Source organism: Carcharhinus amblyrhynchos, chromosome 23, assembly GCF_965287045.1.
Source record: "Carcharhinus amblyrhynchos chromosome 23, sCarAmb.v2.hapA, whole genome shotgun sequence".
In the NCBI taxonomy this organism is placed as follows: domain Eukaryota; kingdom Metazoa; phylum Chordata; class Chondrichthyes; order Carcharhiniformes; family Carcharhinidae; genus Carcharhinus; species Carcharhinus amblyrhynchos.
The window spans coordinates 12851230-12877370 of NC_137346.1; the positions used below are offsets into that span (position 1 = coordinate 12851230).

The 26141-nt window shown below is 44.2% G+C and overlaps 1 protein-coding gene across 1 annotated transcript in view; it reads right to left on the reverse strand.

The window, feature by feature from the left end:
• Nucleotides 1-8243: 8243 nt before the first annotated feature.
• Nucleotides 8244-26141, reverse strand: part of aspa (aspartoacylase) — a 31098-nt gene continuing 13200 nt past the window's right edge. Inside the window, exons 2-6 of the mRNA XM_080210554.1 lie at nucleotides 20993-21188; nucleotides 18646-18739; nucleotides 13772-13879; nucleotides 11294-11403; nucleotides 8244-10018 (exon numbers count right to left, since the gene is read on the reverse strand). Of these exons, the coding sequence (XP_080066680.1) occupies nucleotides 9821-10018; nucleotides 11294-11403; nucleotides 13772-13879; nucleotides 18646-18739; nucleotides 20993-21188 (706 nt within the window). The 3' untranslated portion in view covers nucleotides 8244-9820. The remainder of the gene's footprint in view (nucleotides 10019-11293; nucleotides 11404-13771; nucleotides 13880-18645; nucleotides 18740-20992; nucleotides 21189-26141) is intronic.

Sequence of the window (26141 nt, forward strand, 5' to 3'; positions counted from 1 at the left end):
TCATGGAGTCATAGAGGTTTACAGCATGGAAACAGGCCCTTCAGCCCAATGTGTCCATGCTGCCCCTTTTTTTAACCTCAAAGCTAATCCCAATTGCCTGCATTTGGCCCATATCCTTCTATATGCATCTTACCCATGTAACAGTCTAAACCCTTTTTAAAAGACATAATTGTATCTGTCTCTGCCAGAGGTAGTAGTAGTTTGTTCCAGACACTCATCACCCTCTGTGTGAAAAAACTGCCCCTCTGAATCCTTTTGCATCTCTATCCTCTCACCTTAAACCTATACCCTCTAGTTTTAGACTCCCCTGCCTTTGGGAAAAGATATTGACCAGCTATCTGATCTATGCCCTTCATTATTTCATAGACCTCTATAAGATCACACCTCAGCCTCCTACACTCCAGAGAAAAAAGTCCCAGTCTATCCGGCCTCTCCTTAGAACCTACCCCACCATTTGTAAAATCAGCAGAAGCTGGTAGGCAGTGATCATTGTGCCTCCTGCCTTGCCATCCCTTATATGGTTCCCCCACCTGGCCCACTCTCTTCCAGGGCTGGAGGTGGAGTGAGTTGGGGCGGGCAGGGGGAATAGTTGATGGGAGGCGGGGGGGGGGGGGGGGGGCGGTGATGTTGGCATAAAATTCTGGTCACATTTGTAGCATTTACAGCGCAGAAGCAGACCATTCAGCCCGATAGATCTGTGCAGGATTTATGCCCTATGCAAACCTCTTTAACCCTAACAAAAACAGAAACATGCTGGAAAATCTCAGCAGCTCTGACAACATCTGTGGAGAGAGAAAATAGAGCCAAGTTTGGAGTCTGGATGACCCTTTGCCATCGTGTTTCGGATTCCAGCATCCACGGTATTTTGCTTTTATTTCCTCTAACCTTACTCCATCTAACTCCGTGAATATATTCTTCTATTCCTTTCTCCCTTGTGTGTTCCTCTAGCTACTCCCTAAACGCCTCTATTCTAGCTGCCTCAACTACTCTTATGTTGTAGTGAATTCCACATTCTAACTACTCACAGGGTAAAGACATTTCTCTTGAATTCCCTATCAGATTTATTTTGGAACCCCCACTTCTGGTCTTCCCCCCAAAAATGGGAAAAAAAAATCTTCTCTACATCCACTCCACTGAACCTTCACTTAATCCTGGAGACCTCTATCAGAAACCCCCTCAGCTTTTACTAGACAGATCCAGCATGTTCTTTCCTGTTGTTGCAATCTCTCGGGAACACAAGTTCCAATATTTATGTCTCTTGCAGCTGGACGTCAAGGCCACCCACCGTTGGTGAGAAACTTGAGTGAGGTGAGCAGTGGCTATACTTCATCCAAGATGCAGAAGCCCCTGCCACGGAATGTCCCTGCTACGGGGGTCTATGAACCTCCAGTGACACATTGTAACCTTCATCACATGGCTGGCTTGAGCGAGGAATCTCTTGCTGTTGAAGTATGAGTGAAATGTGAGATCCCCTCCAGCTTTGGGCAGGCTGCAAAAAAAATTCTATCTGTCCGGGTCGGCAGCCGTTCTGAGTTATGAGGGTCGATGAATTCCACTAAGCGCTCAACCTCTCAATTCAGTAACTGTGGATTATGTAAAGAGTTTGATTAAAGTTCCCCGAGAGGAGGTTGCAGTTTGATCTCTACCCCAATGTATGTAGTGGAGGGAACACCCTCTGCAGGTCAGGCGATGCTACTGCACACTTGTTTGTAGATCTGCCCACATGCCTACTACTAATTAGTAATAGCGTAAAGCTGAACGGCAAACAAAGATTAACATAACCCACACTCAATAACAATTACCCTTCAATCCGAATTGTTTTTATCTTCCGTCATGGAAATCAGTGCCCCCATCGACAAGTTTTTCTTCTGTAAATTCTTAAGGCTGCATCTTCTAATCTCGAGTGGAGATTTTGAGTTTCTTACGGTTCTTATGGACATTTTTGTTCAAACTTCTCCGGAGAACGAACTCGTGCTTCCCTGTAGAGTCCACGGGGAAAATTTCTCCAGGGGAACACAGGCTAGGGAGGCACACCACGGATGGTGCAGTCTGCGAGATTCAACCATTCTGATGGAAGAAGAGAATGAAACACCTGGGAGACAGTACTCTGTGTGTATAGGGTTGGGGCTGGGACAAATGCCATTTAAAGTTGAAGAAAATTCCTCGTGTGTCACTAGGATGAAAATGATTTACTATCCTTTATCTCCCTCTTCACCTGGATCTTAAAACTGTGGGTTTTATGCTTTGTTCATTCGTGAAATATGGATGTCACTGGCTGGCCTTCCCTAGTTGCTTGAGTTGAGAGTCTGTGGCTCTGGAGTCACATATAGGCCAGACCAGGTAAGGGTGGCAGATTGCTTTCCCTAAAGGGCATTAGTGAATCAGATGGGTTTTTATGACAATCAACAATGGTTTCATGGTCATCAGTAGACTTTTAATTCCAGATATTCATTGAATTAAAATTTCACCATCTGCCATGGCGGGATTTGATTACTTGCATTAGATTGCTGTGTACAATTGGCTCAGAGTGTCAACGTAACAACAGTACTATCGGGTAAGTGTTATAAAGTGGAGGTTGATCCCTGCCCCCTCTGAGAACTAACATTGAAACACCCAAAGAGGAGCACCTCATCCTATAATCTGTAAAAAGTGTGTGCTCAGTGTGTGGTTTGTTCTTTAGCAATTTCTAGTGGTTAAATGCAAAATAAATCTCTGACATTCACTAAAATCAACACATAACAACTTTATTTATCTAACTAACGATGAACAAATTGACTAAACTATTAACAAACCAAATAAATCCTTCTATAAACTATTCCTGAATAAAACAAGATTCTAATGGTGTATTGTTCAAATAAATACAATTCCCACTTATAAACAAAAGTAGAATTTAGTCACTGTCTAAATTACGACCAGGTTTTGTGTCTTCTGGATGATTCTGGGCTTTCTGTGTTGATTCTTCTGTCTGGAACTTTGCTTTCCAGATGGTGCTTTTTCTAAGACATAGATGAAGCTATGAGAGCCAGTGATACTCTCTCCCTAGAGAGAGTTGAGAGCTGTTAGCACTGGCAGGTGGCAGTTGCTCTTTTCTTTTTGTCCCACCAGCCCCTTCTTTTATGCTGGTGATGACATATCAATATTTCCCACAATAGGATTGGTCATAAGTTGTCAAAACCATCAGACTTAAATTTAATAGGTTTTTGGTATCTAAGTGCCTGATTCAAATTGATTGGCTAAATTCAAAAGCCTGTTGTCTTGGTAACACTGCTGCTTGGCAATACTGCTGCTGGGCCTTTTGATACTAATGTTTCAGTTTGGGCTCTGTCTAAGTACCGAAGAAGCACCATCTTTTAACTTCCTACCTCCCAAACTGCAATTACTCTACCCAACTTTGCAACACAGAATATACACTTGTGTATGAGTGTGTGTGTGTGTGTGTGTGTGTGTGCGCGCGTACGGGGAGGGGTGGGTGAGGGGGTGGTGAATGATGGGGGGACAGAGGTCAGGGTGCTGCAAACACAGAGATTGGGAATGTTATGGGTGCTAAACCCACTCCCTGGAGTGAACCAGTTACTCAACATGATTTTCAAAGGTTACTCTGGATTCGGGTTGACCAAACAATTGAGGACAAAGAGCAGTTCTCGAATCTGGAGGGCTAATCAGAAGCCTCCTTGCTCTGCAGCTATGGCCGGCCAAGAAAGAGAAAAAATTGCTTCAAGGTGGAGCTGCTGTTCACTCCAATCAAAATCAAATTTGAAGCATGGGATTTGTCGCCAGATCACCCCTGTTGGGAGTAGGGTGGTGAATGCAGGAACCCTTTGGCAGGTTGCCTGCTCTTGCACCCAGGGGGCACAGACAGTGTCTAGGCCTGTCTCTAGTTCTGGCTCCCTACCCTGTCACTGGGAGACAGCCGTTCAGCCTCGTCTAATTGCCCTAATGGCTCTTCGTGAGCCTGATCTGCCATCCTTACTAAAAGTGGATTTGGGATGAAGCTGTGGAACTGCTGTTCTGGTCAGTAGGGCTGATTTTAGCTCCCATTCACCTCCCCATGCTGTAGTGGTGGAAACTGAGAGTCCAGCCCATTTTCTCTGGGACTAGGTCTTCTTACGGTATCGCACCATCTCCTAGCTGGGAAACACACGACTGCCAACCTTTGAGGACTTTAGTAATACCAGTTTCAATGGGCTGTCCATGCAACATGTTTTCCAATGTAACCATTTGCTAAGTTTCCTTTGTGTGACATTACAGACTTGGCACAGGTTGTTTGATGATGTGAGTGTGTTGGAATAAAATTGGCAGGTGTCATCATATTTCAGTTCTAGTTGAGGCAGGCATCATGATTGGCGCAGCCATGAAGGGCCGAAGGGCCTATTCCTGTGCTTTCCTTTGTCCTTCACATTGGCAGCAGGAACAGAAGGCACATGCACTCCATGGCTGTACAAGAACTTAGAAGCATAGAATCCCCAAAAAAGCAGAAAGAGACCATTCGGTCCACTGAGCATGCACTGACAACAATCCCATGCTATCCCCTTAACCCCATGTATTTACCCTGCTAGCACCCCCCCCGACCTTAAGGGGCAATTTAGCATAACCAATCAACCTAACTCGCACATCTTTGGAGTGTGGGAGGAGACTGGAGCACCCGGAGGAAACAGACACAGACCTGGGGGAGAATGTGTAAACTCCATACAGTCACCTAAGGCCGGAATTGAACCCGGGTCCCTGGCGCTGTGAGGCAGCAGTGCTAACCACTGTGCCACCACATGTGGAAACAGTTGAATTCACACTGGAATTTCTGATGAACCAAAATTCAGTGATTGACATTAAGTCAATTATTTTGCAATGCTAGGCTCAGGAGATGCTTTAACTAGTTCTGATAAGAACATAAGAACATAAGAAATAGGAGCAGGAGTAGGCCATCCAGTCATTGGCGCTCAATACATTTAAACTAAAATACTTCATGGGCTAAAACAAAATAGAAAGCAAGACAAATAACATGATTAAAGATTTTTCTTTTATTCACACTTCATTTTTTAAAATTATATCTAAATATATTTCAGTATCATTAAAATTAACTCCAAAAACGTTCAAAGTAAAAGTAAAAGACAAAGTTCCAGTCTACACAATCCATGAGGTGCTAGTTAATGTCCTGCATGAGACTGGCAAACCATTTTTAAAAATGGCTGTTATGTTTACCTAGGAAGGTTCCCTGATTGGCTACGATTTGCATAGTTAGTCATGGGTACTCCGATAACAACTGTTGATCTTCTAAGAACACGTAATTAATAAAGGGTACATTCAAAATGTAAATATATTAGATTCATAGACATTTGTGGAGCCTGAAATAGTCAAATTGGCACCATGTTTAGGAACATGTTCTCGCTGGGATCATGAGTCCGTTAGAAGATACCGCTCATAGTCACGTGAGACCTCTCAGTTAATAAAGTGTCCAATGTTAATCTTTGGTGTGAGATTAGTTGAAACAAAAACTTCAGCTATTCATAAAGAAAATATCCATTTACTCTGGGATTTTCTGACATTATTACTTTTGAAGAATTTGTCCAATCTATTAGTTTTGAAGTAAATACTTGGCTCTATAAATACAGGGCAGAATTTTACCGGCACATCTGCCTGAGGGTTGTACGATCCCGCCCGAGGCCAATGGAGAATGACATTCTCAGAGCTTTGCCCATGCCCGGAATCGGAGCAGGCGTGTCGGTAAAATTCCTGCCACAAGGTGGAAAGAAAACACATCATGTCTCCAAAAGGTAACTTTAAAAAAAATATTTCAGTCGCATAAAGGAAAATATTTGGGGTAAATTTCACGATTGCAATTTGAATTTGGGAGTTCGGGAATAAATTGTCAAACGGCTGCAGTAATTGGGAACCTCCTTCTCTGGCTACATTTTGAACTTGAGTATTACTTTGATCTTCAACACTCATTTCCAACTCAGTGCCCAAATCCTAATAGCTTACAGCTTAGCTAAATGCAGCTCATTACAGTGACACTGTATCCCAAAGGATGAAAGGCCAAACCAACCTTCAAACAAGGCTGAGCATGGACACCAGACCTTGCTTGTTCACAGCTTCCACCTGTTTCTGCCTCCTCATTAAACTAGAAGGTGTAGCGGTGGGAATCTAATAAGGAGTAAAGAATTGTTTTGCAAATATTATTTAAACCATCAATTTCACTACACTCAGTGGAAGGAAGGTAGATAATCCTGTTGCTTGCTGATTAAGACACAGTTACCTGCAATTCCTCAAATTAAGTTTAAAAAGAGGTTGATCACATTTCAAGTGCAATTGTAGAATCATTGGATCCCTAAAGTGCAGAAGGAGGCCATTCTGTCCATCGAGCCTGCACTGACAACAATCCCACCTTGGCCCTACCCCTATAAGCCCACGTATTTACCTTGCTAGTCCCCCTGACACCACGGTCAATGTAGCATGGCCAATCAACCTAACCCATTGGGCTATGGGAGGAAACCAGAGCATCTGGAAGAAACCCATGCAGTTACGGGGAGAATGTGCAGACTCCACACAGTGACTCGAGGCCAGAATTGAACCTGGGTCCCTGGCGTTGTGAGGCAGCAGTGCTAACCACTGTGCCACCGTCCCAAATTCTCACCTCAAAAACCATATGGTTGCTGCCAATTCATGCTCCGTCAAGGGCAAGATTCACAGCGGTGAATTCAAATGCATCTTTTAGAACAAGGGATGAAACAATCTCCATAGATTTTTTTGTGGATACATGCAGTACAATGTGGCATGTGAGACAGATATAGCCCAACTCTCCCAAAGATCAAAAGCATGTGCTATCAATTTCCTTTTGCTATCTTTAGGGCAAGTAAGTCTTTTATGTTTTACAAAGATCTTTGGCCTTCGCACTGTCTCAGGTATTTAAAAATATCCATTTGTTTTCTGGTTACTAGGTGCTGTTCCCATCTCCATGGAGGTCTGGAAGAGAACGAGAAATAGCATTTCCATTTTCAGTTTGGCCTTGTACTTCCTCGCAATAGGTTTTTCTGTGTTCAGTAATAATCAGTTAATAATGAGTTATACTGCATGCAAAATTCCCATATTCAATGCTGAACACATAAGAAATAGGAGCAGGAGTAGGCCATCTAGCCCTTCGAGCCTGCCCCGCCATTCAATAAGATCATGGCTGATCTGTCGTGGCTCAGTTCCACTTTCCCGCCCTCTCCCCATAACCCTTAATCCCCTCTTTTATCAAGAACCCATCAACCCGCTTCTTAAAAATATTTAGCGAGGCAGCCTCCACCACTTCAACGGGCAGAGAATTCCAGAGATTCACCACCCTTTGAGTGAAGAAGTTCCTCCTCAACTCCGTTCTAAACCGCCTCCCCTTTATCTTGAGGCTGTGCCCCCTAGTCCTACTGTCTTTTTTGAGCGGGAAGAGTCTCTCCACCTCTATCCTATCCATCCCATTCATCATCTTATACGTCTCAATGAGATCTCCCCTCATTCTTCCAAACTCTAACGAGTACAAGCCTAGTTTATTCAGCCTCTCCTCATAGCTCAACCCCCTCAACTCCGGTATCAGCCTAGTAAACCTCCTCTGCACTCCCTCCAGGGCCAAAATATCCTTGCGCAGGTGCGGCGCCCAAAACTGCACACAGTACTCCAGCTGCGGCCTCACCAATGCCCTATACAGCTGCAGCAAGACCTCCCTACTTTTATATTCAATCCCCCTCGCTATGAAGGCCAGCATCCCATTCGCCTTCCTGACCACCTGCTGCACCTGCAAGCTGGGTTTTTGCGACTCATGCACAAGGACCCCGAGGTCCCTCTGCACCGTCGCCTGCTGCAGTTTTTCGCCACGTAAGTAATAGTCCTTCCTACCATTCTTCCTACCAAAGTGGACCACCTCACACTTGCCAACATTAAATTCCATTTGCCATTTCCTGGCCCATTCGCCCAGCCTATCTAGATCCTTCTGCAGACTCTCCACACCCTCCGCACAATTTGCCTTTCCCCCAATCTTGGTGTCATCAGCAAATTTCGACACCCTGCACTCGGTTCCCTCCTCCAGATCATCTATATAAATGGTAAATAGCTGAGGCCCCAGCACCGACCCCTGGGGCACCCCACTAGTCACCAACCGCCAATCCGAATAGCACCCATTGACCCCCACTCTCTGCCTCCTATTTGACAACCAATCCTCTATCCACGCTAACACCCTACCTCCAACTCCATGTCCCCTGACCTTCTGCAATAGACATCCAGCTCTGCATAGTGAGAGTCAATAAAGAGCTCCTTATTTGTCCTAGTCAGGCCACACCTTGAGTATTGCGTGCAGATTTGGTCTCCTTTTCCGAGGAAGGATGCTCTTGATCTTGAGGGAGTGCAGCAAAGATTTACCAGACTGATTCCGGGGATGGCGGGACTCATAATACAAGGAGAGATTGACTAGGTTAGGATTGTTTTCACTGGAGTTAAGATGAATGAGGGGGAATCTCAGAGAAAATTCTAACAGGACTAAACAGGATGGATGCAGGGAGGATGTTCCTGTCAGTGGGGGAGTCCAGAGCCAGGGGTCACAGTCTGAGGATTCAATGAGAACTGTTTAGGACGGAGATGAGGAGACATTTTTCACCCAAAAAGAGTTGATGCCAAGACATTAAATGTATTCAAGAAGCAGCTGGATATAGCATTTGGGGTGAATGGGATCAAAGGTCATGGGGAGGAAGCAGGATTAGGCTGTTGAGTTGGACGCTCAGCCATGATTGTGATGGATGGGGCAGCAGGCTCAAAGGGCCAAATGACCTCCTCCTGCTGTTTTTATATAGCTTTACCTGAGGTGTCCGTGGGGCAGCGAAACATTATATTCGTTTCCACCTCTTCTTTCGGAGGGCAGGTGCACAGAATGGGTGATTAAAAAGCTTTATCCTTTTGTTACTTGTCCAAGATTTGAAGGTGATATAAATTTCACCTGCTGACTAGCTATCGGCTCTGTGTGCACCAAATGAAAAGGAATGGAACCAGAACATATCCCTGAGGCTTACCATTAGTTTTACCACTTAATATCGCACAGGACAATGTCTGAATAGCATCATGAAGTTGTGCATTTCTTAGTGTGCCACTATGCATGTTTTAGACTTTGAAGGCATCAACCTCTTGATGAATCCCAGCAAAATGACCAAACGGTAATATCAAAGATTTCTAACCATTAATTAAAGTGGTGTTAAAAAAGTATCTTGCATACATGTAACTGCTTAACTCATCACATTGCTGCATTGGAAATCAGGTCAACCCTCGACTGTAAACTTAAGTTTAAGGTCACTTTGTGGTTATCATTGTAAATTAATCTGCACTTCACATTTTCACAGTGCTCAGGGAAACTTAATTCCAATTTGATCCAAAATAATACTTTGACTGGGTGCGACATTTCAGCCAGCACCTCATTCTCACGTCAATTGCCTTGAGTTTTTTTTGTCTGTGCCCAGGACAGGCAGGAGAAACTGCTGAAAGATCAAGCCCCTTTTCACATTCTCAGCTGAGTGGACAGATAGAACTTCTCACTGCAGCTGGGAGCTCCCTTTTCACAGGGTTTGGGGAAAGAAAGACATGTCTTGCCTGGCAGTCCATGCCTCCTGTCAGCAGGCAGCACTTCGAATGGGACAGCACCTGTTCAAAATAGACTGGGTTCACGAGTAACGTTTACCTTTTTTTTCCAAAAAAAAAGAGAAAAATCATTAAAAAGCAGCAACACTTATTCTCTCATAATGCATAGTGTTGGTGGAATTAGTCTTTGGTCTGATAAACGGCAGTTAAGATATCCTGGGAAAATCCTTTACACTTAAGTTTTGGAAACCTTCATACTGTTTGCCTTCAGAGTTTCTTTCTGAGTTAACAGAAAGGCTGACTCCTTCTCATAATAGGCCGCTTCATTCACAAACACTGGATACGCAGCAATGCTTCCATTGTAAGGGATGGTCTTCCCATCCAAGGTCAGGAATGAGGGGTCGCCTGGCTTCAATTGTTTCCAATCATTATCCTGCAAGACAAAAGGGTAATGGAAAACTTCAATATTCGGGAAACTCTTGATTACACCTTGCCTGACAATCTGATTTGTGGGAAAATGTTGCAGGTGCTAGAATCTGAAACAGAAACAGGAAATGCTGGAGAAACTCAGCAGGTCTGACAGCTTCTGTGGAGAGCGAATAGAACCAGCGTTTCGCGTCTGGATGACCCTTTGTCGGAGCTCTGATGACACTTTGTCAAGCTGTTCCAAAGGGTAATCCTGACTCGAAACATTAGCTCTTTCTCCTCTCTACAGATGCTGTCAGACCTCGATCATTGATCATAAAATCCTACAGTGCAGAATGAGGCCATTTGGCCCATCCAGTCTGCATTGACCACAATCCCACAACGGCCCTATCCCCATAACCCCATGCATTTACCCTAGCTAGTCCCCCAGACACTAAAGGGGCAATTTTAGCATGGTGAATCTACCTAACTCGCACATTTTTGGACTGTGGGAGGAAACTGACATACCCGGAGGAAACCCGGGGAGATATGGGGAGAACGTGCAAACTCCACACAGACAATGACCCAAGCCAGGGTCCCTGGCGCTGTGAGGCAGCAGTGCTAACCACTGTGCCACCGTACTGCCCTGCTAAGATTTTCTAGCATTTTCTGTTTTAGATCTGATTTGCGAATTTTGTGTTTGTAGGCGCTGCCAAGTCAGGCACAGCAAATTTAGTTGCGGAGTTTAGGTCTGTTTGCTTTTCCCAGTAATGTCCTTCAGTCTTGATTATGGAATAGTGATCCTTCTCCATCAGAGAGACATTTCTGCACTTCTCGAATAATTGCCAAACGAACAGCACCTCCAAGCACCCCACGTCACAACAATCTAACTCCCCTTAAAGTGGAGAGAATTGTTGCAGCAAATAGCTGAATCATAGGGATTAGGAAACACCTCTGCTCTGTGCTGAGTTTGCTAATCACAGCCACAATGTCAATGGGGCTAACATGGTGTGAGAAATACCGGATACGGTTCCTGCTCTGTATTACTTTGTGGGCAACTTCCATTGGATGTGCCTGCTGTGTCAAATGTTGGGTCAGGACAGGATTTTGTCCAATAGTGATAGCCCCAAGAATAAAATAACTTGTTGACATCTGAGCTCCACAAATGAAAAATGGTCATTTAAGCAAAGAATCAGAGGGGTAACTGGAAAGCCATAGAACCAAACACCAGCCTTCACGCGGGGAAGGCGAGAAGCAGGATGCAGACAAACAACACTCGCTATATCCAAAAGACAGCACTTACCTGAAGCTGAGGATGAACGACAGCAATAATCTGTCCTTCTGAATCCCTGGGGTAGTCAACTTTCTCAAAGGCTCTGTAAACATCGAGGGTACATGGAGGAAATTCCTTGCCTAGAAGTAAATAAATATCTGGGTGAGCTGCTGAATCTTCCAAGTCATTAAGTGCTCAGAATCATTCAAGAGCATCTTCATTGCAGCCTCTCTAAAGAAAGTATACACTACCTTTGATTTGGAGGTCAAAGGCGGAATTCTCCAGCTGCGCTGGTCTAAAAGCAGGAAATTCCCGCCTGACCATCAATGGCATTTCACGTTCTCCGCAATCCGCCCGCTAAAATTTCAGTGGCGGGTGGGATGGGAGAATTCCAACCTGATAGTGTTCACAGTCTTGTACAAATGCAGCAAGACTTCCTCACTCTTGTACTTTAACCCTCTTACAATCAAACTCATCATACATATTTGCCTGCTTGCCATACCCGTATGCTAATTTTCTGTGTACAAGGTCACCCAGATTCCCCTGAACACCACCATTTAATAGTTTTTCACTATTAAAAAAATTCTTAAAACAGAAATATTCTGTTTTTCAATTTTTCCAATGCAAGTGTTTAACCTCACATTTTCCTACATTATACTCCATTCCTATCTTCAGTTTGGTGATCTATATCCCTTTACAAGCTCTTTGCGTCCTCCTCGCAGTTTATTTTTCTACCCAGCATTTTTTCATCAGTAAACTTGGACATAGTGATCGGGCAGCACGGTGGCACAGTGGTTAACACTGCTGTTTCACAGCACCAAGGAGCTGGGTTCGATTCCCAGCTTGGGTCACTGCCTGTGCAGAGTTGCATGTTCTCCTCGTGTCTGCATGGGTTTCCTCTGGGTGCTCCAGTTTCCTCCTACAGTCCGAAAGATGTGCTGGTTAGGTGCATTGGCCATGATAAGTTCTCCTTCAGCGTACATGAATGGGCGCCAAAGTGTGACGACTAGGGGATTTTCACAGTAACTCCATTGTAGTGTTAATGCAAGTCCACTTGTGACTCTGAGAAGTAAACGATAAAAACTCATCCGCTTCATTTAAGACATTGATATAGATTGTAAAAAGCACTGATCTTTGGGGAACTGCACTAATAACAATCTGCCAAACCTGAAAACGATGTGGTTATTCTCTGTGTCCTTTAACCAGTCCTCCATCCATACAAATATATCACTCCCAATCCCATGAACCTTGGTGTCCTTGTGTTCTTCTCAAACAAATATTTGCAGCACAATCATAATCGGGCTGCATCTCTTTTGAAGGACAAAGACAGTTCTGCAGAGAGCAAAGAGCCAACTTTTATCAAAGCCAGCTGTTCCAGGCTTAAGTAATAGAACACATAGAATCCTGACAGTGCAAAAGGAGGTCATTCGGTCCAAAGAGACTGCACTGACCACAATCCCATCCAGATTCTATTCCCATAACTCCACGCATTTACCCCGCTAATTTGGTTGGTTTGCAAGTGCGGCAGGTAATTAAGAAGGCAAATGGAATTTTGTCCTTCATTGCCAGAGAGATGGAGTTGAAAAGCAGCGAGCTTCTGTTGCAGCTGGTTTAGGTGCTGGTGAGGCCACACCTGGAGTAATGTGTACAGTTTTGCTCTCCTTACTTGAGAAGATGATACTGGCACTGGAGGGGGTACAGAGGAGAGTAACTAGGTTAATTCCGGAGTTGAGAGGGTTGGCTTATGAGGAGAGACTAAGTAGAATGGGGTTATACTCATTGGAATTCAGAAGAATGAGGGGAGCTCTGACAGAAACATATAAGATTATGAAGGGAATAGATAAGGTAGAAGCAGGAAAGTTGTTTCCACTGGTGGTTGAAATTAGAACTGGGGGCAAGACCTCAAAATAAATTTAGGACTGAGCTGAGGAGAACTTCTTCACACAAAGGGTTGTGAATCTGTGGAATTCCCTGCCCGGTGAAGCAGTTGAAGCTACCTCATTGAATGTTTTTAAGGCAAAGATAGATAGATTTTTGAACAGTAAAGGAATTAAGAGTTATGGTGGAATGGGCAAGTAAGTGGAGCTGAGTCAACAAAAAGATCAGCTATGACTCTATTGAATGACGGAGCAGGCTTGAGGGGCCTGATGCCCTACTCCTGCTCCTAGTTCTTATGCTGTAATCCCCCAACACTAAGGGGCAATTTAGCATGGTCAATCAACCTAACCCACACATCTTTGGACTGTGCGAGGAAACTGGAGCACCTGGAGGAAACCCATGCAGACATGGGAAACCCCGCACAGACAGTCACTCCAAGGCTGGAATTGAACCCAGATCCCTGGCACTGTAAGGCAGCAGTGTTAACGACTGTGCTGCCCATATATGATCACTGGAGCAAAGAGTGAGAGATTTATGCGTCCTGAGTAATTAGATTTTAAAAGAGGGCAACAAACAAACAACAAAAATATGATGGGTGCTCGAGCTACGCACATGTTTAGCAAGGCCCACCTTCATTGTAGAAATGTGCAAAATCCAGGGCACTGTTAACGAGCTTCCGCATGCTTTCTAAAATATTCGCTCTTGCCACCCCTTGGGGTTGAGGACCAATTTCAAGACCTGTGGGAGTAACAAAACAAAGTAGATTAAGCGATGGTGAGTAGATGCCAGACACATTTTGAGATATGTAACATTATCAAAGGCAGGAATTAAAGGCAGGGTTTTGCAATGGCTTCTGGGAAAATGGAAGTGGGAAATGTAACATGTAGCCCAACCCCTGCTTGCACTGCCAGGATTTTCTGTGGGAAGTGACACCGGGCATTAAAAGGGGGGAATTTTCTCATCCTGCCCACCATGGGAATCATAGGGGGCGGGACACAGGCCATTTGTTGACTTCAGGCGGGATTTTTGGGGAGAGTGTAGCCAGAAAATCCGACCCTAAATGTTCCTGTCCATATCTGGCGATCAAAAGCAAACGGTGGGATAAATGGTGGACAAACATTGTCTCCCTTCATTTGTGCGTTAGCAGTTCTGGCATTAGGCCACATTGTCCAGTACTAAATCAATCAGCACCATCAGCCAATGCTACACCACATCCCATGGCTACCCCAGCTGCAGTGCAAAACCCCTGGAGCTTGTGAGCTTACCACACAAGCTAAATGACCCTGACCCCAGAGGATTAACTGAGATTAGAATAGTCCAGCCGTTCATGCCGGCGGGGATTCTCTGGTCCCGTCGGCAATGCACCCTCTGCCATGGGTTTCCTGATGGTGTGGGGTGGCTTCAGTGGAAGTTCCCATTGACAGAGGGTCCCAATGCCAGTGAACGACACGCCGCCTCCCGCTGTGAAAAATGCTGAGGGGACTCCAGAGAATCTCACTCCAGGTTGTAGGAGGAAGTGCAAAGTTTTTCCTTGTAAGTGCTCCAATACCTTTTTCCCTGGGGGGACCATAACAGTGTCAAGACCCCAGGACAATCCTGGAATAGAGGACATGGCAGCTCCGCAGTAGGCCTTTCAGCCCTTTATGAGCCTGTTCTGCCATTCGATTAGATCACAGCCATTCTGGTTGTAGTCTCAGCTGCACTTTCCTGTTTGCTCCACATATAATCCTCAAATTCCTTGACTATCAAAAATCTTTTGAACGCACGCTCGAGTATTTGCAATGACGCAACCTCCACCGCTTTCAGGAGAGTTCCATTTTATTTATTTGTGGGAAACAGGCATCGTTGGCTGGCCAACATTTATTGCCCATCCCTAGTTGCCGTTGGAGGGCAGTTGAGAGTCAATGACATTGCCGTGGGTCTGGACTCACATGTAGGCCAGGCCAAGGATGGATGGCAGATTTCCTTCCCTAAAAGGACATTAGTGAACCAGATGGGTTTTTTTTTTACAACAATTGACAATGGTTTCATGGTCATCAGTAGATTCTTAATTCCAGATTTTTTAAAAAAATTGAATTCAAATTCCACCATCTGCTGTGGCAGGATTTGAATCTAGGTCCCCAGATTAATTGAGTTTCTGGATTAATTGAGTTTCTGGATTAGTAGTCTAGCAATAATACCACTAGGCCATTGCCTCCCCTGAGGTTGTGACTAGTGCTATATAAATGCAAGCTCTTCCTTGTTCTTTTGGATTCCTTCTGCCTTTTTTTTTTAAGTTGCACTCCCTTTTTTGGCACCTGAGATTTTATGAAAAACGGTGAATTACACAGGACACATGTTACATTTGTTGTGAGAGTGCAACTTAATGAAAGAAACTTTCACTCAGTTACTTGACAAAATGTGAAATTGCTATCAAAAAGGTGGCAATTATTATTTGGGGATCATAATTACTCCTGAGAAAGGGTCAAAGTGTTAAAAACTTGCAGAATCCGCCATGGTAGATGATGGAATTTGAACTTAATAAAAAATAGCTGGAATTAAAAATCTACTAACGACTATGAAACCATTGTTGGAAAAATCCATCTGGTTCACTAATGTCCTTGAGGGAAGGAAATCTGCCATCTTTACCTTGTCTGGCCTATATGTGACTCCAGATCCACAGCAATGTGGTTGCCTCTCAACTGCTCTCCAAGAGCAACTAGGGATGGGCAATAAATGCTGGCCAGGCAGCCACGGCCATGTCCCAAGAATGAATAAAGAAAAATTCTGCCATAATTTCCACTTAAAATATAACAGTAGAGAGTTTTAGCAAAGATCAATATAGTGGGGGGGGGGGGGGGGGGGGGATTTTCCAGCTGCGCTTACCCCCAGGCTGGAAAGTCCTGCCCAAGATCAATGGACCTTTCTTTGCGTGGTCCACTGAATTTTCTAGGGTAACATATTAGTGACTCATTGGATAGAAAATTCATTTAGTCTGGCACGAATGGAGGGAATAATCAGTCTCCAAGTCCAACAGTCCATTTGACAGCATATTTAGAGTTAAAGTTTATTTATTAGTGTCACAAGTAGACTTACATTAACACTGCAATGAAGTTACTGTGAAAATCCCCTAATCGCCACACTGTGGTGCCTGTTTGGGTACACTGAGGGGGAATTTAGCATGGCCAATGCACCTAACCAGCACACCTTCCCGACTGTGAGAGGAAACAGGAGCACCCAGAGGAAACCAGTGCAGACACGGGGAGAACGTACAGACTCGCACGGACAGTGACCTGAGTTAGGAGTCGAACCCGGGTCCCTGGTGCTGTGAGGCAGCAGTGCTAACCACTGTGCCACCCTAATCAATGGTATTGTACCAGAAACATTTTCAATTCACTGTATTTCTGCTTCACCAGAGGTGAGAGAACAAATGATCAGCTTTGGATACTGCACAGTATTGATGGACGCACTAGGAATAGGTGAAAAGAGCACAGAAATTCTCTCGCATAACAAATTTCTTCAGTAACTTTCACCATGTGTATGCAGAGAAACCTGGGTGAACACACTAGCTGACAGTAATTACATATTATAGAAAGCACCAGTCATTACACCAGATCTTTACAGTGCAGCCTAACTCATCTGACCCAGTGCCAACATGTTTCTTATCCAATAAGAGTATTCCTGTCTGTTGTAATTGTTGGGGAAGTCTCAGTATCAGCTGCACGCCACCTTTCAGACAGATGTTGCTGCTGTTGTTTTCCTTCCCGCACATCAGCACAGATGTGCACGCTAATAAATCACTTGCCGTATGAAAATCATCTGGATTAAGTCAGTTCCCCAATCCTTCCTCTAATTAGCTGCCCCAGTCATCTCATGTTTAAACTCTTGTAAGGTTTGTGTCAGAAGACACAGTTTGACCTTAAACAGATGCAGCCGCGGCACGATTTTACTGCAAATTTCCTGCTGGATGCCTGACTTCCCCCAACCGGGGATCAATCACTCTTCACTCGCTCCTGCAAACTGGAATTGGAATGAAACCTTGGAATAAATAGGGAATAAATCAAAGTCTGTGTGTATGTACATGTGTAAGATTGTATGCATGTATGCGTGGAGTGTGGGGTGTGCCGCACGAGGTGTGATGTGTGTGTGGAGTGAGTGAGTGTGGTGTGAGTGTGATATGTGTGTGCGCATGTGTGATGTGAGTGTGAATGAGTCTGCCTGACTCTAGGAAGAGAAACAAACACATGTTACATCAGGGCAGTACAGAGGAGACTGGTTGCACCGGCAGGATATTGTACAGTCACAAAGCCATGGAGATCTACAGCACGGAAACAAGCCCTTCAGCCCCACTCATCCATGCTGACCAGGTTTCCTAAATTTAACCAGTTCTATTTGGCCTGTCTCGCTCTAAACCTTTCCCATCCATGTACCTGTCCAAATGTCTCTTAAATGTTGTAACCGTATCCCTCTCTACCACCTCCTCTGGCAGCTCATTCCATATATAAACCACCTTCTATGTGAAAAGAGAGCCTATCAGCTCCCTTTTAAATCTTTCCTATCACGACTTAAACTTCTGCCCTCTAGTTATGGACTCCCCTGCCCTTGGGAAAAGACTTTGGCTATTAACCTTATCTATGCCCCTGACAATTTTATAAATCCCTTCAAGGTCACTCCTCATCCTCCTACGCTCCAGGGACAAAAGTCCCAGTCTATCCAGCCTTTCCTTATAATTCAGATCTTCCAGTCCCAGTAACATCCTTGTCAATCTTTTTTGCACCCTTTCCAGATTAATACTGTCCTTTCTATAGCAGGGTGACTAGAATTGTGCACAGAACTTCAAACGTGGCCTAACAATATCTTGTACAGTTGTAACATAACATCCCAACTCGTGCACTCAATGCTCTGATCAATTAAGGCAAATGTACCGAATGCCTTCTTCACCACCCTCTCTACCTGTGACGCCACTTTCGCGGAACTATGTACCTGCATCGCCTATGTCTCTCTGTTTGACAACATGGTTGTAAGCAGTACAGGAAAGCTTTCAGTGTTAGACAATTACAGCTGGTCAGAGATTTTGCTTTATGTTTTCTCTGCATGTACCAAATGATATAGTAAAGCAATAAACCTGCTCAGAAGGGCTCCTGGAAGCCAATAGTCTGAGTCACCTTATTAGCGCACAGCCCGAGCATCCAGAAAATCATTTAACATCGGTTATGTAGTATTTACAATGCATAAACAGGCCAATCGGCCCAACTGGTCTATGCCAACTTGGAAGGGTTTGTACTGAGGGCCAATAAAGTGTTTGAGGTTCTGCCCTGAAGTAAAACACTGCTTTCCCAACCTGTAATCAGTGGGTGGAATTTTCCTGTTCCCCCCCACCACGGGAATTGTAGTGGGTGGGACACGGGCCATGCAAAGGTCCACTTGGCCTCAGGCAGGACTTTCTGGCCTTGGGATGAGTGCATCCGGAAAATCCCACCCATTATATTTCTTACTGAAGTATTCTTCCCAAGTTTGAAGCTTACCTACAGAGTGCTTTGCGACAGTTCGTATTGCACCGTATTGGACCGCAGGGTTTTCAAGCAGCAGCACTTGGCAATTATCATGTGTCAAAGTATTCTGGAATGGAAAAGTAACAGAAGTTATCAATATCATTTCAACAAATCCCTTTGTGTTTTAAACATGCACTAGTTCTTTGTGGAGAAAATATACAATATGCAGCAGAAGACAGTTTTTTTGGGTTTAATAAAGTATTTTGTTCCTATTTTAGAAGTTTTTTCTTCTCTGTATTAAGGTTCCTAATGTTAGGTGCTGTCCCCCAACTCAGTGGGAAAGAAGAAATCATTGCTAAGCCTTGCCAGTGTGGCTGTGCAATAACAGCAACTTGAATTTTACAATGCATTTACAACTGCGATGAGCAGTTTCACAGATGTTGACTTTTAACCAAAGGGGGAGATACTAAGGCAGGTGACAAAAACCTTTTGCAGAGTCGGTTTTAGGCAGCAACTTAAAGGACAAGATGTTGGAAGCTGGAAGGTTCAGGGACAGAATTCCCGGAAGGAAAAAACAGCAAAACGTGGAAAATAAGACTACTGGTCTGAACTGGTCTGGCCCTGCCTCTAATAGGCCTATGGGCAGTGCTAAGGTGCCCCATAGGCATTGGTACTTTGTCCCTTGGGCAGTGCCAGGGGGCACAGTCTGGCACTGCTAGGGTGCCAATGCCCACGGGTCACCACACCTCCCCCATTGCCTGAACTTCTGGGGGCCCCCAATTGCCCCCACCCCCAGTTCACTCCAGCGGGGTCAGGCTGCTGGTTTCCCGAAAGTGGAGAGGTAGTGTAATCCCTGCTGGAGTGAAACACTGGCGGGGTGGGAGAGAGAGGCTAGTGGGCCTGGAGACTTCAGCCCTGGGCCCGCAAATCTCATTTAAATTGTAGGGAAATGATCATTGAAATTATTTTCGTGTCTCCCTGCCAATTTCCAATGTTGAGCGGACAACTGGAAATCTGGCACTGGGAGAGCGGGGCGCGAACACTTGCGCAAATCCCACAAATTGACCACTACGGGATTCTCCCAGCCAGCTGTGCTAATTTTTTTTAGGGAGAATCGCGGCCTACATCCTCACATTAATGTCAAAATAACAAATTGTCAGGGTCTTGTCTGGTTTCCTAATATACCTTGGAGTTTCTGACCTGGTATCCTAACAGTAGGTTAAACCCATCCTTTCATTACAACATCCTCCAACCCTGAAACCCTATCCTGGATGGCTCCTGTGCTCTGACTCTAGCCTATTGTGCACTGCCTCACTTTTTTGTCCCAGCCCCCACTGGTGACAGAACATTTTAGATGTACTCTGGAATTACTAATCTGCACCATTCTATCCCAATTTCCCTTCCTATGTTGTCATTATTAATCCTGAAATGACTGCGATCATTAAATCTGTAACCCTAACTATACAGCTGTGTCACATCAAAATTACACACACAGAATTAACAACACACACAAATAATAGGCTAAAACGCTAAGGGAATTTGACTTCAGGTAAATATGGCTTGTGTTAAAAAATAAAGTGGAAATAGGCATTTCTAATTGGCCTAAAGAAAGTATACATAGGACAATCAGGGCTATCCCACTGGATAGAGATTGGCTAACTGATAGAAAACAGACAGCAGAGATAAGAGGGGCATTTTCAGGATAGCAACCTGTAGCTAGTGAAGTGTCGCTGGGATCAGGGCTGGGTCCACAATTATTTACAATATATATTAATGACTTGGATGAGGGAGCATAAGTACAATGTCAAGCTTGCGGATGACACAAAAATAGAATCATAGAATTCTGACAATGCAGAAGGAGACCATTTGACCCATCGTGTCTGTACCAACCACAATCCCACCCAGGCCCTATTCCCCTGACCCCACACACTTACACTGCTAGTTCCCCTATCACTAGGGTCTATTTAGCATGGCTAATCAACTATCCCACACATCTTTGGACTGTGGGGGGGGAAACTGGAGCACCCAGAGGAAACTCATGCAGACACGGGGAGAATGTGCAAACTCCATACAGACAGTGACCCGAGTCCGAAATTGAACTTGGGTGGCAATGCTAACCACTGTGTCGCCCACAGGTGGGAAGGTAAGTGGTGAGGATGACAAGGAGATGACAGGGGGATATATTCAGATTAAGTGAGTGGGCAAAAACCTGGCAGATGGAACATATAGAAAAATGAAAAGTTATGCACTTTGGTACGAAGAATAAAGGAGCTGAATATTATGGAAATGGAGAAAGACTGCAGAAATCTGCAGCACAGAGGAATAAATCATAAACGCAAGTTCAGAAGGTAATAGTGGAGGCAAATGGAATGGTACCTACCTTAATATAATGAATCATCTGGATGGTAAATTCATCGTTGGATGTTTTCATGATCAGACAGTTTCCCATGTTGGAGGTAGTGTTGTGAAGATCGATAGCAAGATCATAGGCATTCTCGCTGTCTTTTGGTCCAAACAAGTGGTTTATCTCCTGAGCTCTTTTAATTTCATAAGGCAGCGAGTCACTTGACGGCATGCTGTTAGGTGTAAGGTTTTTTTTAAAAAAGGAAAAATTATTAAGATAATAATAACCAGCTAGATCCTGTTCTATTTGGGGTCTGGGCAAGTAGGTCCTGTATTACAAACTGCTTTGCAAATAAGGTGCATTACAAAGGGTGCATTACAAAGTAGATGGAACACAGGAACAGGAATAGGTCATTCAGCTCCTCAAGCCTAAGTCATAAGACATAGGAGCAGAAGTAGGCCATTCAGCTCAGCGAGATTGCTCTGCCATTCAATGAGATCATGACTGATCTGACAATCCTCAGCTCCACTTACCACCTTATCCCCTTCATCCTTGATACATCTACTCATTAAAAATCTGTCTTTCTCAGTCTTGAACATACTTAAGACTCAGCCTCTACAGTCCTCTGAGACAAAGAATTCATAGATTCACTAGACTCATAAGAAATTCCTTCTCATCTACGGGCAACCCCTTGGTCCTAGACTCCCCCACAAAGGGAAAGGACATCTCAGCATCTACCCTGTCAAGCCCTTAGAGAACCCTATATGTCTAAATAAGGGTGCCTCTCATTTTCCTAAACTCCAGCATGTACAAGCTCAACTACTCAATGTCTTTCATATGAAAGTCCCTTCATACCCAGAATCAACCTTGTGAACCTTCTCTGGACTTCTAACGGCAGTATATCTTTCCTTAGATGCGGGGACCAGAACTGTTCACAATATTCCAGGTGCGATCTAACTTCTGCTTTGTATAGTTTTAGCAAGACTTCACTATTTTTATACTCCATTCCCTTTGAAATAAAGGCCAACATCCTCAAACTGAATGCTAAATTCTACCATGTTATGGTCACTGTTTCCTAGGGGATTTTTTACTCTGAGATTGTTTATTAAACCTGCCTCATCACACATTATGAGATCCAAAATAGCCTGATCCCTGGTTGGATCCACAACATCCTGTTCTAGGAAACTATCTTGAATACAGCCTATGAGTTCTTCCTCTGAAGGCTTCACTTCAGAGCAAGCAACATTTCAACTTCAAAATGTCAGGCCTGCATTGAGCAGTGGAAAGTGAACTTGATTCCATTTTATATCAGTATTGTTGTCACTTTCATCTGTAATGAGAGTGTGTGCGTGGTATTGTTCCTTTCTTCAGTAGCCTTCAGAACAAGGGTGTAGAAATAAACTAACCTTTTTCTTCCAAGTGCAAAATGTTTTGCTGTTGGGTTATTTTAAATTGACTCACTCACTTCAACGATAAAATGTATACACACACATACAAACACGCTGACAGAGGTCAACTTGGAGGTAACACCTGAAAACCATCTGTGATCTGGCATTCAATGAGATCATGGCTGATTTGCAACCTAGCAACATGTACCCATTTTTACTCTATAGCGCTGAATACCTCTCGTTAAGAAAAATCTACCAATCCTGTTAATTAGATAATTTGAGGGTAAGGACAATCAGGTGATTACTTGAGTACAAATAAAGAGACACTTATTGACCCAAGGGTGGTGAGTGAGGTGAGGAGTTAAACACTTGGAAGGTTGCACTTTGTGGTTTAATTTAAACTGAGCTAAAGTTGACTTCTGGGGCAGGATTTTCCGGCCACCCTCGCCCTAAAACCGGAAAATCCCGCCTGAGGGCAACAAACCTTTCCACGGTCTGCTCCTTGCCCACTCCGATTCATAAGAACATAAGAAATAGGAGCAGGAGTAGGCCATCCAGCCCTTCGAGCCTGAGGGATGGGAAAATTCACCCATTGGTCTCCACTTTCACCAAATGGCTGTTAGAAGTTTAACATTTATTTCAGTTTTAAATTGATCGAACGCCAATTGCCATTTGTTGAAGAGAGTTCCAAACCTCAACTATACTCTGCCTGCAGAAATGTTTCCTAATTTTTAAAAATTCATCCTTGGGACACGGGTGTCGCTGGCTGGGCCAGCATTCATTGCCCATCTTGAGTTGCCCTTCAACTGAGTGGCTTGTTCGGCCATTTCAGAACAAAGTTAAGAAGAAACTGCATTGCTTACCACCACCTTCACAGAATGACAGAATTGTTTATTGTGCAGAGGAGGCCATTTGGTCCATCGTGTCTGCACTGAGTCCCTGAATTATTTAAAGTCAGCGTCCTCTCAATCTGAGTCCTTTCATGCCTTCATCAGGTGAGCGATTCCACTCACCTGATGAGGGAGCAGCACTCCGAAAGCTCGTGATTCCAAATAAACCTGTTAGACTCTAAGCTGGTGTTGTGGGTAGTGTGCCCACTCCAGTCCAATGCTGGCATCTCCACATCATGGCTAATTCATATGTTCCCTATCCACTCTGTCTAAACCACTCATGATTTTGAGCACCTTGATTTAAATCCCCTCAACCTTCTCTTCACCCTAGAAAATAGTCCCAACATCTTCAATCTTTCAGCAAAGCAACCCTTTCCTTCCTGCCTGTCCTTAAGAAAAGTCACATACCCCTGAATATTTAGCTCCCAGTTTCGATCTTCATGTAACAAGGTCTCTGTAATCTCTAATCCATTCAGCCTATTCCACCTTTCATGCCCAAGCAGACATGAGGACATAGAAATTAAAAAAAAAACTATACTTTCTTTTAAAATGGATACTGTTGGACTTTTAAAATGGACTGCAGATTTCACCTGTTCTTTTTCAATGTTTGTCAAGCTTCTAGAAGACTCCAAGTGGATTACAAATGAAGATGGCAAAATGGGAATCCTGCGGAATTTCACGTCTGCCATTTTGTTCAGGAACGTTCAAGTTCCTCATTCCTGGAACCATTATCATGATTATTTTCTGCACTCCCTCCAATGCCTTCACTCCGGTCCTAAAGTGCAGCACCCAGATCTGCCATCATCTATTGAATGGCAGAGCGGACTTGAGGAATCAAGTAACCTGCTCCTAATCGATATGGTAAGAAGTCTCACAACACCAGGTCAGATTCCAACAGGTTTATTTGGAATCATGAGCTTTCGGAGTGCTATACCTTCATCAGGTAAGCAATTCCACTCACTTGATGAAGGAGCAGCACTCCGAAAGCTCGTGATTCAAAATAAACCTGTTGGACTTCCATGTGTTGTTGTGAGACTTCTTACTTACTGTACCTCCTTTAGAGTTGTAGCTTTTATTTTATACTGTCTCTCCTCATTCTTCCTATCAAACTGAATCACTTCACATTTTTTCCACATTGATCTTTATCTCCCACATGTCCACCCATTCCACCAACTTGTTCGCATCCTTTTGAAGTTCTACACATACCCTCCTCACAGTTCACAATTTTTCCAAGATACATTTCATCTGAACATTTTGCAATCGTGCCCTGTACATCATACATTCCAGGAAAAGCAAGTGTCCCAGTATTGACTCCAGGGGAACTCCTCTACAAACCTTCCTCCAGCATGAAACAAATCCATCAACCATTGTTTGCTGCTTCCTGTCATTCAGGCAATTTCACATTCAGGTTATTCTTCTTGCACGGGCTATAACTTTGCTCAAGTCTGTGGTGCGGCACTGTATCGAATACTTTTTGGGAATCTATGCACACTGTCAAAAGCATTTGCCTTCATGAACTCTCTCTGTTATCTCTTAAAAGGTCTCCTCTGCACTTGCCCATCTGGCTCTTAAACTTGTCCTGAACTTTTGTTTTAGTAAAGGTTTTCCCACCTTGGAAGTTAAACCGACCGGCACATAGTTGCTGGGCTGATTTTACGACCTTTTTGAACAAGGGGTTAACATTTCCCATACTCCCAGTCCTCTGGCACCACCCTCGAGTTGACAGAAGGTTGGAAGATTATGGCTAGTGCCTCCATAATTTCCACTCTCACTTCCTTCAGTATCCTTGGATGCATCTCATCTGGCCCTGGTGCCTTATCAATTTTAAGTCTACATAAGTGGATTAAATATCTTCTCTTTCGCCATGACCAGGGCAGCATCTTCTTCCTTGGTAAAGACACATGCAAATTTTCACAATTTCACTACAGTGTAGAAGAGGCCATTCCGGTCATAGAGACTGCACTGAAAGAATATCACCCAGGCCCTCTCTCCTGCCCGATCCCTGTAACCCACACATTTACCATGGCCAATCCATCTATACAGCTGGGGACACTAAGGAGAAATTTAGCTTGGCCAATCCGCCTAACCTGCGCATCTTTGGACTATGAGAGGAAACTCATGCAGATACAGGGAGAATATGCAGACCCCACGCAGTCACCCAAGGCTCGTATTGAACCCAGGTCCCTGGAGCTGAGGCAGCACTGTTCCACCATTCCGCCCTATTAACTTAATACTTCAGCTATATCCTCTGTTCCTATGCGCAAATCCTAATCAGCCCTACTCTCCTTTTACCACCTTTTGACTATTTATTGCCAATAGAAGATTTTGGGTTTCCTCTTTATGTTAGCTGACTGTCTCTTCCCACTAGCGAAATCTTCTGGTCCTGCTGAAGGCAACCCCCGGTGGCAGGTTTGCTGGTGGACTTGGCCGGCGAGCAACATGAATGACCAATGACTTCAGCAGGACAGGAAAATCCTGTCGGCAGCCAGTGGCGATTTACCTCTGCCATGGGAAATCACTGGGGAAGAGGGATGGGTGAGAAAATTCCAGCCTCAGTCTTTGCTTATTTGTTTTTCCACTTTTCCTCTGAGCCTTCTATGTTCAACCTGGTTCCCCATTGTATTATCCACCTGACCTCTGCCATAAGCACAATTCTCTTCTTCATCTTTATCTCTTTTGTCATCTAGGGAGCCCTAGCTTTGATCACCTTACCTTTCCTCTTTAAGGAAATATACGTTGATATGCCTGAACTGTGCACATCTTTAAAGGTAGCCTATTATTTAGCTACTATTTCTCCTGTCAACCTTTGAATCCAGTTTAGTCAGCCCAGATCCATTCTTACCCCACTGAAGTTGGTTTTTCCTCAGTTAAATTGTTCTTATTTTAGATTGTTCTTTGTCCTTTACC